At 54.2% G+C, this 14,215-nt stretch overlaps 1 protein-coding gene across 1 annotated transcript in view; it reads right to left on the minus strand.

The window, feature by feature from the left end:
- UBE2K (ubiquitin conjugating enzyme E2 K) overlaps positions 1-853 on the minus strand; it is a 44,108-nt gene extending 43,255 nt beyond the window's left edge. Inside the window, exon 1 of the mRNA XM_073645855.1 lies at positions 539-853. Coding sequence (XP_073501956.1) covers positions 539-793 — 255 coding nt within the window. The 5' untranslated portion in view covers positions 794-853. The remainder of the gene's footprint in view (positions 1-538) is intronic.
- Positions 854-14,215: the final 13,362 nt, after the last annotated feature.

Below are 14,215 nucleotides of genomic sequence, written 5' to 3' on the forward strand. Positions count from 1 at the left end.
GTGCCGCATTTCAGTGTCTGCGGGTGATCTGGAGGTGCACATAGAAGCACAGTGGTCATGGGATTTCTAGAAGTTGGTGGTAGTGGTCACAAGGGGAATGATGTGGCGCTCGCCACGCTACGGGGCAGGCGCTCGCCACGCTACGGGGCAGGCGCTCGCCACGCTACGGGGCAGGCGCTCGCCACGCTACGGGGCAGGCGCTCGCCACGCTACGGGGCAGGCGCTCGCCACGCTACGGGGCAGGCGCTCGCCACGCTACGGGGCAGGCGCTCGCCACGCTACGGGGCAGGCGCTCGCCACGCTACGGGGCAGGCGCTCGCCACGCTACGGGGCAGGCGCTCGCCACGCTACGGGGCAGGCGCTCGCCACGCTACGGGGCAGGCGCTCGCCACGCTACGGGGCAGGCGCTCGCCACCGGGGTGGTCACACCGAGGAGCCCTCACCACATGTGCCCAGACAGGACTGGCACAGCCATGTGTGGCACCAGGCAGGGGGTGACGTGCAGCCTCACACGTGACGGTGGCCGGGCAGCCCTCACCTCCTCGCTCTTTAGCACTTCTTTGAACTCCCTCTTGATCCTCTGCGCTGCGATGTTGGCCATGTCTGCTCCGGTGCTGTCCTGGCGCTGGTCTGCCTTTTTCAATGGATGTGACGCCGGAATGACTAGCTGAAGTGCTCCGGCCTTCCTGCCGTAATCTCCGTGGCCCTGACAGATTGCACAGCCTGAGCCTCCCCCGCCCCGGAGAAAGAGCCCCCGACACAACAGTAAACGGCAAAATGGTGGCCGGGGCATGCGCAGTGCGGCGCTAGCGGCCGCAGGAAGAACTTCCTGACAGGGCTCCCGGGAACATCACGTGGGCTAGAACCAGAGACGTCATAGGCTGCGGCGCGCCTGTCTAATCACGTGATGTGTGGCGCTGGCCCTGGAGAGAAAGCTGTGTCAAATCCTTTCAGTATGAACTAGTAGTACTGAGCCACAACAGCAAATCAGATCACTCCTTACATTCTGTAACAGTTACTGGAAAAATATAAACTGCAATCTGATTGGTTACTATGGGCAACTTTTTTCCTGCTCTATTTATATTTATGTACAGATTGTACCCACCTGTGCTCCAATTGGACTGGCCCACAGGACAACAGGAGAATCCTCCAGTGGGCTCCTGTGCAGTAGTGGGCCACCACCCTCTTATATGAGCAGCACTTGGCACAATACCCTTGAATCATTATGTACAGACAAAGGCAGCATCTTATTCACTTAATCTACCCAGTTCATTGTTCATTGCATGTAGCTGAAAAGTGGGGCGCTGGAGTTGGTTACTGGTGGGCCCTTGGCACCCCAGTCAGACACTGGTGATCGGCAAGGAAGATGTTACAGAGTAGGAGGAGCTGATCAGATTTTGTAACAAAAAGTTTCAATAAAACTTGCATTTTATTAATTGATATCCCTGATGTTTGTATGCACATAGGTCCAGTGGGCGGTCCTAATCAGTGATTGACAGTTCCCTGTATGCCTGTGCATGCAGCAATCACTCTCAATCACTGGTAGGACTGCCCACTGGACTCACATGCATACAAACATCGAGGATTTCAATGAGTTATACTGAATATTTTCCAGCAATCCTATATATCATTCTGCTCAGCGTCTCCCTCTCTATGCCATGCAGGCCACAGATCAGGCTGCATATACAATGTGACATGTTTCAATTAAGGTTCTTATTACATTTTGCATGGTCACTATACCTCTGGGTTCCTTCAGGACAGTGATCAATGTCATCTTAGGTTACATCGTACCTTGTGACATACAATCCATAAATTATTAATTTTACCTTTTTTTTTAATTACAGACCTCAAACCTTACTTTGATAGTGATGACCTGTATTCAGGAAAGGTCATTAATATCAGATCAGTGAGGGTCCAACACCCACGACCCTCACCGATCAGCTGTTATAAGCTCCAGTGGCGGCCGGTTGTAAGCAGCACAGCTAAAGTATTGAAAAACTGAAGGAACCACCAGAACATGAAATGAAGACTACGTAATGTTACAGATTCAGGTCACCGAGTGGAGAAGCATAAAAATCACCAATGCTCTACTGACTCAATAACTGCAATAAATCAATAGCTCCAAACCTCCTCTGGCATTAGCATCAGAACAAATATTGTGTGACGGAAGCTAATGGCATGGGTTTCTATGGCCGAGCATCTGCATAACAAGCCTTATATCACAAAGTGTTGGATGGAGTGGTGAAAAGCCACCACTGGACCCTGGAGCAGTGGAAACGTGTCCTCTGGATTGATTAATCATACTTCTCTATCTGGCATCTGATGGACAAGTTTGAGTTTGGCGAATGCCAGAAGAACATTACCCACATGACTGCAGAGTGTACAGCCTGGTGGAGGAGGGATAATGCAATGGGATTGTTTTTCAGGGGTCAGCCTAGGCTTCTTAATTCCTGTGGAGGGAAATATTAATTCTTCAACACACCAAAATATTTTGGACAACGTTATGCTTTCATCTTTGTAGGAACCATTTTGGGAAACACTCTTTTCTGTTCACCATGACTGTGCCCCATTGCACAAAGCAAGGTCCATAGTGGCATGGTTGGGTGAGTTTGGGGTGGAGGAATATAACTGTCTGCAAAGAGCATTGGCCTCAACCCCACCCAACACATTTGGGATTAACTAGAATGGAGACTGAGAACCAGGTCTTCTTGTCGAACAACAGTATCTGATCTCACAAATGCTCTTCTGGATTAATGGACTAAAATTCCTACAGACCCATTTCAAAATGTTATATAATGCTTTTCCAGAAGGGTGGACGCTGCAAAGCATGGACCAACTTCATACTAATGTCTATGGATTTGGAATGGGATGTTATAAAAGCTGTATAGGTGTCCCAATACTTTTTTCAATATAGTTTATATAAATAGTGTTTTATATGTAAACATCTAATTGACACGGAGCATTATAGGGAATATGGTCATTTTCAATGATGCTACTAATGTATCTCCTGAAATAGAGTTTGGGTAGCTGCTTCTGAATATGTAATCTTTCTGAAGCTAGCACATGCCGCTGGTCTAACTAATCCTGTCTTTAAAAGTTGTATGCCATCTAGTTCTCCATATGAGTCTGGAAGATGCACGCCCATACTTTTTGTTTCCAACACTACTTTACCTCCCAACTTCTGAAAAAGAGGGACAAAATATGCAACAAATTTTAGACCACACCATTAACCACAGCCACACACATTTGCCATTTCATTCTCACCTGATCACATTAAGAAAAGTTTAGAAAGTGATAGACAACCCTTTGAAGGTTGTGTTCACACTACTGCCAAACCTTTTTGTTGTCTTGTATATTATACGACAGAACAATGGAAAGCAGCTGGTGACAGACTTGTCAACGAATTCACAGCAGAGCCTAACTGTCCCCACTGAATATAATGAGCTCCGTAAACTTTCTGTCCAGGCGTCCATCACATTTTAAAACTAAGTTCTTGTTCCTATCAGTCCACTCTCAGGCCATCTCCTCAGTGCTCCTCTCTGCCCTCAGACCGTATCCTCGGTGCTTCTCTCTGCCCCTATACTATCTCCTCGGCGTTCCTCTCTGCACTCAGACCTTCTCTTTGGTGCTCCTCTTTGCCCTCAAGCTATCTCCTCAGCATTCCTCTCTACCCTCAGGCTGTCTGCTTGCTGTTCCTCTCTGCCCTCAGGCTGCCTTCTCAGCGCTCCTCTCTGGCCTCTGGCCATTTTCTCAGCGCTGTCCTCTGTCCTTAGGCTGTCTCCTTGGTGCTCCTCTCTGCACTCAGGCCATCTTCTCTGCAATAACTCTGCTCTCAGGCCAACTCCTCAATGCTCTTGCCTGCTGTCAGGCCATTTCCTTGGCACTCTTCTCTGTCCTCAGGTTGTCCACTTGACATTCTTCTCTGTAGTCTCCTCAGTGCTCCTCTCTGCTCTCAGGTTGTCTCCTTGGTATTACTTTTTGCCCTCAGGCCATCTCCTCGGCACTCCTCTCTGCTCTCAGGCTTTCTGCTCTCAGGCCACCTTCCTGGCGCTTCTTTCTGCCCTCAACTCATTGGGACTTTCACACAGACCTCCTCCAAGCCAAATTCAAATGATGTGTGACTTTGATGTGTGACTCTGATATCTGACTTTCAAACATCAGAATCAGAATCACTATGACTTTTAGACACCCTGAGTATTTTCATAGTTGATCTCATAAGCCAAGAAAAACTACCAACCAATATCACTTGACTCTATGGCTGAATGGTAAAGCTTCAGCCTCATAGATTGGAGCTTTGGATGTTCAAATCTCAAGGATTTAAGAATATTTTATTATAATTATGCTGGTTAGCACACAAACTACAGATATTCAAAGCATTATATAATTTTTAATATCTGACATTCTGATTGTCATCCTGCCGGGTTTAAAAAGAGTTTCAGACACGCTGTCTATTTGCATGGTAAATCACATAGCCAAGATAAATTGGGAGGCACTAATTTACTATATATAAATTTCAAAGTAACTCCTCAGCGTTCTTCTCTGCCCTTGGCTGTCTCCTCAGCGTTCCTCTCTGCTCTCAGGCTGTCTGCTCAGCGTTCCTCTCTGCTCTCAGGCTGTCTCCTCAGCGTTCCTCTCTGCTCTCAGGCTGTCTGCTCAGCGTTCCTCTCTGCTCTCAGGTTGTCTCCTCAGCGTTCCTCTCTGCTCTCAGGCTGTCTCTTCAGCGTTCCTCTCTGCTCTCAGGCTGTCTCTTCAGCGTTCCTCTCTGCTCTCAGGCTGTCTGCTCAGCGTTCCTCTCTGCTCCCAGGCTGTCTCCTCAGCGTTCCTCTCTGCTCTCAGGCTGTCTCCTCAGCGTTCCTCTCTGCTCTGAGGCAGTCTGCTCAGCGTTCCTCTCTGCTCTCAGGCTGTCTGCTCAGCGTTCCTCTCTGCTCTCAGGCTGTCTGCTCAGCGTTCCTCTCTGCTCTCAGGCCGTCTGCTCAGCTTTCCTCTCTGCTCTCAGGCTGTCTGCTCAGCGTTCCTCTCTGCTCCTAGGCTGTCTCCTCAGCGTTCCTCTCTGCTCTCAGGCTGTCTGCTCAGCGTTCCTATCTGGTCTCAGGCCGTCTCCTCAGCGCTCTTCTCTGGACTCAGGCTGTCTGCTCAGCGTTCCTCTCTGCTCTCAGGCTGTCTGCTCAGCGTTCCTCTCTGCTCTCAGGCTGTCTGCTCAGCGTTCCTCTCTGCTCTCAGGCCGTCTGCTCAGCTTTCCTCTCTGCTCTCAGGCTGTCTGCTCAGCGTTCCTCTCTGCTCCTAGGCTGTCTCCTCAGCGTTCCTCTCTGCTCTCAGGCTGTCTGCTCAGCGTTCCTATCTGGTCTCAGGCCGTCTCCTCAGCGCTCTTCTCTGGACTCAGGCTGTCTGCTCAGCGTTCCTCTCTGCTCTCAGGCTGTCTGCTCAGCGTTCCTCTCTGCTCTCAGGCTGTCTGCTCAGCGTTCCTCTCTGCTCTCAGGCTGTCTGCTCAGCGTTCCTCTCTGCTCTCAGGCTGTCTCCTCAGCGTTCCTCTCTGCTCTCAGGCCGTCTTCTCAGCGCTCTTCTCTGGCCTCAGGCTGTCTGCTCAGCATTCCTCTCAGCTCTCAGGCTGTCTGCTCAGCGTTCCTCTCTGCTCTCAGGCTGTCTGCTCAGCATTCCTATCTGCTCTCAGGCTGTCTGCTCAGCGTTCCTCTCTGCTCTCAGGCTGTCTGCTCAGCGTTCCTATCTGGTATCAGGCCGTCTCCTCAGCGCTCTTCTCTGGCCTCAGACTGTCTGCTCAGCGTTCCTCTCTGCTCTCAGGCTGTCTCCTCAGCGTTCCTCTCTGCTCTGAGGCTGTCTGCTCAGCGTTCCTATCTAGTCTCAGGCTGTCTGCTCAGCGTTCCTCTCTGCTCTCTGGCTGTCTGCTCAGCGTTCCTATCTGGTCTCAGGCTGTCTGCTCAGCGTTCCTCTCAGCTCTCAGGCTGTCTGCTCAGCGTTCCTCTCTGCTCTCAGGCTGTCTGCTCAGCGTTCCTATTTGCTCTCAGGCCGTCTCCTCTGCGTTCCTCTCTGCTCTCAGGCTGTCTTCTCAGCGTTCCTCTCTGCTCTCAGGCTGTCTGCTCAGCGTTCCTATCTAGTCTCAGGCTGTCTGCTCAGCGTTCCTCTCTGCTCTCTGGCTGTCTGCTCAGTGTTCCTATCTGGTCTCAGGCTGTCTGCTCAGCGTTCCTCTCTGCTCTCTGGCTGTCTGCTCAGCGTTCCTCTCTGCTCTCAGGTTGTCTCCTCAGCGTTCCTCTCTGCTCTCAGGCTGTCTGCTCAGCGTTCCTCTCTGCTCTCAGGCTGTCTGCTCAGCGTTCCTCTCTGCTCTCTGGCTGTCTGCTCAGCGTTCCTCTCTGCTCTCAGGCCGTCTGCTCAGCGTTCCTCTCTGCTCTCAGGCTGTCTGCTCAGCGTTCCTATCTGGTCTCAGGCCGTCTCCTCAGCGCTCTTCTCTGGACTCAGGCTGTCTGCTCAGCGTTCCTCTCTGCTCTCAGGCTGTCTGCTCAGCGTTCCTCTCTGCTCTCAGGCTGTCTGCTCAGCGTTCCTCTCTGCTCTCAGGCTGTCTGCTCAGCGTTCCTCTCTGCTCTCAGGCTGTCTCCTCAGCGTTCCTCTCTGCTCTCAGGCCGTCTTCTCAGCGCTCTTCTCTGGCCTCAGGCTGTCTGCTCAGCATTCCTCTCAGCTCTCAGGCTGTCTGCTCAGCGTTCCTCTCTGCTCTCAGGCTGTCTGCTCAGCATTCCTATCTGCTCTCAGGCTGTCTGCTCAGCGTTCCTCTCTGCTCTCAGGCTGTCTGCTCAGCGTTCCTATCTGGTATCAGGCCGTCTCCTCAGCGCTCTTCTCTGGCCTCAGACTGTCTGCTCAGCGTTCCTCTCTGCTCTCAGGCTGTCTGCTCAGCGTTCCTCTCTGCTCTCAGGCTGTCTCCTCAGCGTTCCTCTCTGCTCTGAGGCTGTCTGCTCAGCGTTCCTATCTAGTCTCAGGCTGTCTGCTCAGCGTTCCTCTCTGCTCTCTGGCTGTCTGCTCAGCGTTCCTATCTGGTCTCAGGCTGTCTGCTCAGCGTTCCTCTCAGCTCTCAGGCTGTCTGCTCAGCGTTCCTCTCTGCTCTCAGGCTGTCTGCTCAGCGTTCCTATTTGCTCTCAGGCCGTCTCCTCTGCGTTCCTCTCTGCTCTCAGGCTGTCTTCTCAGCGTTCCTCTCTGCTCTCAGGCTGTCTGCTCAGCGTTCCTATCTAGTCTCAGGCTGTCTGCTCAGCGTTCCTCTCTGCTCTCTGGCTGTCTGCTCAGTGTTCCTATCTGGTCTCAGGCTGTCTGCTCAGCGTTCCTCTCTGCTCTCTGGCTGTCTGCTCAGCGTTCCTCTCTGCTCTCAGGTTGTCTCCTCAGCGTTCCTCTCTGCTCTCAGGCTGTCTGCTCAGCGTTCCTCTCTGCTCTCAGGCTGTCTGCTCAGCGTTCCTCTCTGCTCTCTGGCTGTCTGCTCAGCGTTCCTCTCTGCTCTCAGGCCGTCTGCTCAGCGTTCCTCTCTGCTCTCAGGCTGTCTGCTCAGCGTTCATCTCTGCTCTCAGGCTGTCCACTCAGCGTTCCTCTCTGCCCTCAGGCCATCTCCTCGGCACTCCTCTCTGCTCTCAGGCTTTCTGCTCTCAGGCCACCTTCCTGGCGCTTCTTTCTGCCCTCAACTCATTGGGACTTTCACACAGACCTCCTCAAAGCCAAATTCAAATGATGTGTGACTTTGATATGTGACTCTGATATCTGACTTTCAAACATCAGAATCAGAATCACTATGACTTTTAGACACCCTGAGTATTTTCATAGTTGATCTCATAAGCCAAGAAAAACTACCAACCAATATCACTTGACTCTATGGCTGAATGGTAAAGCTTCAGCCTCATAGATTGGAGCTTTGGATGTTCAAATCCCAAGGATTTAAGAATATTTTATTATAATTATGCTGGTTAGCACACAAACTACAGATATTCAAAGCATTATATAATTTTTAATATCTGACATTCTGATTGTCATCCTGCCGGGTTTAAAAAGAGTTTCAGACACGCTGTCTATTTGCATGGTAAATCACATAGCCAAGATAAATTGGGAGGCACTAATTTACTATATATAAATTTCAAAGTAACTCCTCAGCGTTCTTCTCTGCCCTTGGCTGTCTCCTCAGCGTTCCTCTCTGCTCTCAGGCTGTCTCCTCAGCGTTCTTCTCTGCCCTTGGCTGTCTCCTCAGCGTTCCTCTCTGCTCTCAGGCTGTCTGCTCAGCGTTCCTCTCTTCTCTCAGGCTGTCTCCTCAGCGTTCCTCTCTGCTCTCAGGCTGTCTGCTCAGCGTTCCTCTCTGCTCTCAGGCTGTCTACTCAGCGTTCCTCTCTGCTCTCAGGTTGTCTCCTCAGCGTTCCTCTCTGCTCTCAGGCTGTCTCTTCAGCGTTCCTCTCTGCTCTGAGGCAGTCTGCTCAGCGTTCCTCTCTGCTCTCAGGCTGTCTCTTCAGCGTTCCTCTCTGCTCTGAGGCAGTCTGCTCAGCGTTCCTCTCTGCTCTCAGGCTGTCTGCTCAGCGTTCCTCTCTGCTCTCAGGCTGTCTGCTCAGCGTTCCTCTCTGCTCTCAGGCTGTCTCCTCAGCGTTCCTCTCTGCTCTCAGGCTGTCTGCTCATCGTTCCTATCTGGTCTCAGGCCATCTCCTCAGCGCTCTTCTCTGGCCTCAGGCTGTCTGCTCAGCGTTCCTCTCAGCTCTCATGCTGTCTGCTCAGCGTTCCTCTCCGCTCTCAGGCTGTCTGCTCAGCGTTCCTCTCCGCTCTCAGGCTGTCTGCTCAGCGTTCCTCTCCGCTCTCAGGCTGTCTGCTCAGCTTTCCTCTCTGCTCTCAGGCTGTCTGCTCAGCGTTCCTCTCTGCTCTCAGGCTGTCTGCTCAGCGTTCCTCTCTGCTCTCAGGCTGTCTGCTCAGCGTTCCTCTCTGCTCTCAGGCTGTCTGCTCAGCTTTCCTCTCTGGCCTCAGGCTGTCTGCTCAGCGTTCCTCTCAGCTCTCATGCTGTCTGCTCAGCGTTCCTCTCCGCTCTCAGGCTGTCTGCTCAGCGTTCCTCTCCGCTCTCAGGCTGTCTGCTCAGCGTTCCTCTCCGCTCTCAGGCTGTCTGCTCAGCTTTCCTCTCTGCTCTCAGGCTGTCTGCTCAGCGTTCCTCTCTGCTCTCAGGCTGTCTGCTCAGCGTTCCTCTCTGCTCTCTGGCTGTCTGCTCAGCGTTCCGCTCTGCTCTCAGGCTGTCTGCTCAGCGTTCCTCTCTGCTCTCAGGCTCTCTCCTCAGCGTTCCTCTCTGCTCTCAGGCTCTCTCCTCAGCGTTCCTCTCTGCTCTCTGGCTGTCTGCTCAGCGTTCCGCTCTGCTCTCAGGCTGTCTGCTCAGCGTTCCTCTCTGCTCTCAGGCTGTCTGCTCAGCGTTCCTCTCTGCTCTCAGGCTGTCTGCTCAGCGTTCCTCTCTGCTCTCAGGCTGTCTGCTCAGCGTTCCTCTCTGCTCTCAGGCTGTCTGCTCAGCGTTCCTCTCTGCTCTCAGGCTGTCTGCTCAGCGTTCCTCTCTGCTCTCAGGCTGTCTGCTCAGCGTTCCTCTCTGCTCTCAGGCTGTCTGCTCAGCGTTCCTCTCTGCTCTCAGGCTGTCTGCTCAGCGTTCCTCTCTGCTCTCAGGCTGTCTGCTCAGCGTTCCTCTCTGCTCTCAGGCTGTCTGCTCAGCTTTCCTATCTGGTCTCAGGCCGTCTCCTCAGCGCTCTTCTCTGGCCTCAGGCTGTCTGCTCAGCGTTCCTCTCTGCTCTCAGGCTGTCTGCTCAGCGTTCCTCTCAGCTCTCAGGCTGTCTGCTCAGCGTTCCTCTCTGCTCTCAGGCTGTCTGCTCAGCATTCCTATCTGCTTTCAGGCTGTCTGCTCAGTGTTCCTCTCTGCTCTCAGGCCGTCTCCTCAGCGTTCCTCTCTGCTCTCAGGCTGTCTGCTCAGCGTTCCTCTCTGCTCTCAGGCTGTCTGCTCAGCGTTCCTATCTGTTCTCAGGCTGTCTGCTCAGCGTTCCTCTCTGCTCTCTGGCTGTCTGCTCAGCGTTCCTCTCTGCTCTCAGGCTGTCTGCTCAGCATTCTTCTCTGCTCTCAGGCTGTCTGCTCAGCGTTCCGCTCTGCTCTCAGGCTGTCTGCTCAGCGTTCCTCTCTGCTCTGAGGCTGTCTGCTCAGTGTTCCTATCTAGTCTCAGGCTGTCTGCTCAGCGTTCCTCTCTGCTCTCAGGCTGTCTACTCAGCGTTCCTATCTAGTCTCAGGCTGTCTGCTCAGTGTTCCTCTTTGCTCTCAGGCTGTCTGCTCAGCGTTCCTCTTTGCTCTCAGGCTGTCTGCTCAGCGTTCCTCTCTGCTTTCAGGCCGTCTGCTCAGCGTTCCTATCTGGTCTCAGGCCGTCTCCTCAGCATTCCTCTCTGCTCTCAGGCTGATGCTCAGCGTTCCTCTCTGCTCTCAGGCTGTCTCCTCAGCGTTCCTCTCTGCTCTCAGGCTGTCTGCTCAGCGTTCCTCTCTGCTCTCAGGCTGTCTCCTCAGCGTTCCTCTCTGCTCTGAGGCGGTCTGCTCAGCTTTCCTATCTGGTCTCAGGCCGTCTACTCAGCGCTCTTCTCTGGCCTCAGGCTGTCTGCTCAGCATTCCTCTCAGCTCTCAGGCTGATGCTCAGCGTTCCTCTCTGCTCTCAGGCTGTCTGCTCAGCGTTCCTATCTGGTCTCAGGCCGTCTACTCAGCGCTCTTCTCTGGCCTCAGGCTGTCTGCTCAGCATTCCTCTCAGCTCTCAGGCTGATGCTCAGCGTTCCTCTCTGCTCTCAGGCTGTCTGCTCAGCGTTCCTATCTGCTCTCAGGCCGTCTCCTCAGCGTTCCTCTCTGCTCTCAGGCTGTCTGCTCAGCATTCCTCTCTGCTCTCAGGCTGTCTGCTCAGCATTCCTCTCTGCTCTCAGGCTGTCTGCTCAGCATTCTTCTCTGCTCTCAGGCCGTCTGCTCAGCGTTCCTCTCTGCTCTCAGGCTGTCTGCTCAGCGTTCCTCTCTGCTCTCAGGCTGTCTGCTCAGCGTTCCTCTCTGCTCTCAGGCTGTCTGCTCAGCGTTCCTCTCTGCTCTCAGGCTGTCTGCTCAGCGTTCCTCTCTGCTCCCAGGCTGTCTGCTCAGCGTTCCTATCTGGTATCAGGCCGTCTCCACAGCGTTCCTCTCTGCTCTCAGGCTGTCTGCTCAGCGTTCCTCTCTGCTCTCAGGCTGTCTGCTCAGCGTTCCTCTCTGCTCTCAGGCTGTCTGCTCAGCGTTCCTCTCTGCTCTCAGGCTGCTCAGCGTACCTCCCTGCTCTCAGGCTGTCTGCTCAGCGTTCCTCTCTGCTCTCAGGCTGTCTGCTCAGCGTTCCTATCTGGTCTCAGGCCGTCTCCTCAGCGCTCTTCTCTGGCCTCAGGCTGTCTGCTCAGCATTCCTCTCAGCTCTCAGGCTGTCTGCTCAGCGTTCCTCTCTGCTCTCAGGCTGTCTGCTCAGCGTTCCTATTTGCTCTCAGGCCGTCTCCTCTGCGTTCCTCTCTGCTCTCAGGCTGTCTGCTCAGCGTTCCTCTCTGCTCTCAGGCTGTCGGCTCAGCGTTCCTCTCTGCTCTCAGGCTGTTTGCTCAGCGTTCCTCTCTGCTCTCAGGCTGTCTCCTCAGCGTTCCTCTCTGCTCTGAGGCTGTCTGCTCAGCGTTCCTATCTAGTCTCAGGCTGTCTGCTCAGCGTTCCTCTCTGCTCTCTGGCTGTCTGCTCAGCGTTCCTATCTGGTCTCAGGCTGTCTGCTCAGCGTTCCTCTCTGCTCTCAGGCTGTCTGCTCAGCGTTCCTCTCTGCTCTCAGGCTGTCTGCTCAGCGTTCCTCTCTGCTTTCTGGCTGTCTGCTCAGTGTTCCTCTCTGCTCTCAGGCTGTCTGCTCAGCATTCTTCTCTGCTCTCAGGCTGTCTGCTCAGCGTTCATCTCTGCTCTCAGGCTGTCCGCTCAGCGTTCCTCTCTGCTCTCAGGCTGTCTGCTCAGCGTTCCTATCTGGTCTCAGTCCGTCTCCTCAACCCTCTTCTCTGTTCTCAGGCCGTCTCGTCAGTGTTCCTCTCTGCTCTCAGGCTGTCTGCTCAGCGTTCCTCTCTGCTCTCAGGCTGTCTCCTCAGCGTTCCTCTCTGCTCTGAGGCTGTCTGCTCAGCGTTCCTATCTAGTCTCAGGCTGTCTGCTCAGCGTTCCTCTCTGCTCTCTGGCTGTCTGCTCAGCGTTCCTATCGGGTCTCAGGCTGTCTGCTCAGCGTTCCTCTCTGCTCTCAGGCCGTCTCGTCAGTGTTCCTCTCTGCTCTCAGGCTGTCTGCTCGGCGTTCCTCTCTGCTCCTGGCTGTCTGCTCAGTGTTCCTCTCTGCTCTCAGGCTGTCTGCTCAGCGTTCCTCTCTGCTCTCAGGCTGTCTCCTCAGCGTTCCTCTCTGCTCTGAGGCGGTCTGCTCAGCGTTCCTATCTAGTCTCAGGCTGTCTGCTCAGCGTTCCTCTTTACTCTCAGGCTGTCTGCTCAGCGTTCCTATCTGGTCTCAGGCCGTCTCCTCAGCGCTCTTCTCTGGCCTCAGGCTGTCTGCTCAGCGTTCCTCTCTGCTCTCAGGCTGTCTGCTCAACATTCCTCTCTGCTCTCAGGCTGTCTGCTCAGCGTTCCTCTCTGCTCTCAGGCTGTCTGCTCAGCGTTCCTCTCTGCTCACAGGCTGTCTGCTCAGCGTTCCTCTCTGCTCTCAGGCTGTCTGCTCAGCGTTCCTCTCTGCTCTCAGGCTGTCTGCTCAGCGTTCCTCTCTGCTCTCAGGCTGTCTGCTCAGCGTCCCTCTCTGCTCTCAGGCTGTCTGCTCAGCGTTCCTCTCTGCTCTCAGGCTGTCTGCTCAGCGTCCCTCTCTGCTCTCAGGCTGTCTGCTCAGCGTTCCTCTCTGCTCTCAGGCTGTCTCCTCAGCGTTCCTCTCTCCTCTCAGGCTGTCTGCTCAGCGTTCCTATCTAGTCTCAGGCTGTCTGCTCAGCGTTCCTCTCTGCTCTCAGGCTGTCTGCTCAGCGTTCCTATCTGTTCTGTCTGCTCAGCGTTCCTCTCTGCTCTCTGGCTGTCTACTCAGCGTTCCTCTCTGCTCTGAGGCTGTCTGCTCAGCATGCTTCTCTGCTCTCAGGCTGTCTGCTCAGCATTCTTCTCTGCTCTCAGGCTGTCTGCTCAGCGTTCCTCTCTGCTCTCAGGCTGTCTGCTCAGGGTTCCTCTCTGCTCTCAGGCTGTCTGCTCAGCGTTCCTCTCTGCTCTCAGGCTGTCTCCTCAGCGTTCCTCTCTGCTCTGAGGCTGTCTGCTCAGTGTTCCTATCTAGTCTCAGGCTGTCTGCTCAGCGTTCCTCTCTGCTCTCAGGCTGTCTACTCAGCGTTCCTATCTGGTCTCAGGCTGTCTGCTCTGCGTTCCTCTCTGCTCTCAGGCTGTCTGCTCAGCGTTTCTCTCTGCTCTCAGGCTGTCTGCTCAGCGTTTCTCTCTGCTCTCAGGCTGTCTGCTCAGCGTTCCTCTCTGCTCTCAGGCTGTCTGCTCAGCGTTCCTCTCTGCTCTCAGGCTGTCTGCTCAGCGTTCCACTCTGCTCTCAGGATGTCTGCTCAGCGTTCCTCTCTGCTCTCAGGCTGTCTACTCAGCGTTCCTCTCTGCTCTCAGGCTGTCTGCTCAGCGTTCCTATTTGCTCTCAGGCCGTCTCCTCTGCATTCCTCTCTGCTCTCAGGCTGTCTTCTCAGCGTTCCTCTCTGCTCTCAGGCTGTCTGCTCAGCGTTCCTCTCTGCTCTCAGGCTGTCTGCTCAGCGTTCCTCTCTGCTCTCAGGCTGTCTCCTCAGCGTTCCTCTCTGCTCTCAGGCTGTCTGCTCAGCGTTCCTCTCTGCTCTCTGGCTGTCTGCTCAGCGTTCCTCTCTGCTCTCTGGCTGTCTGCTCAGCGTTCTTCTCTGGTCTCAGGCTGTCTGCTCAGCGTTCCTCTCTGCTCTCTGGCTGTCTGCTCAGCGTTCCTCTCTGCTCTCAGGCTGTCTGCTCAGCATTCTTCTCTGCTCTCAGGCTGTCTGCTCAGCATTCTTCTCTGCTCTCAGGCTGTCTGCTCAGCATTCTTCTCTGCTCTCAGGCTGTCTGCTCAGCGTTCCTCTCTGCTCTCAGGCTGTCTGCTCAGCGTTCCTCTCTGCTCTCAGGCTGTCTGCTCAGCGTTCCTCTCTGCTCTCAGGCTGTCTGCTCAGCGTTCCTCTCAGCTCTCAGGC

Source organism: Phyllobates terribilis, unplaced genomic scaffold (genome assembly GCF_046119375.1).
Source record: "Phyllobates terribilis strain yellow unplaced genomic scaffold, ASM4611937v1 Scaffold_1__5_contigs__length_1240528914, whole genome shotgun sequence".
Lineage (NCBI taxonomy): Eukaryota > Metazoa > Chordata > Amphibia > Anura > Dendrobatidae > Phyllobates > Phyllobates terribilis.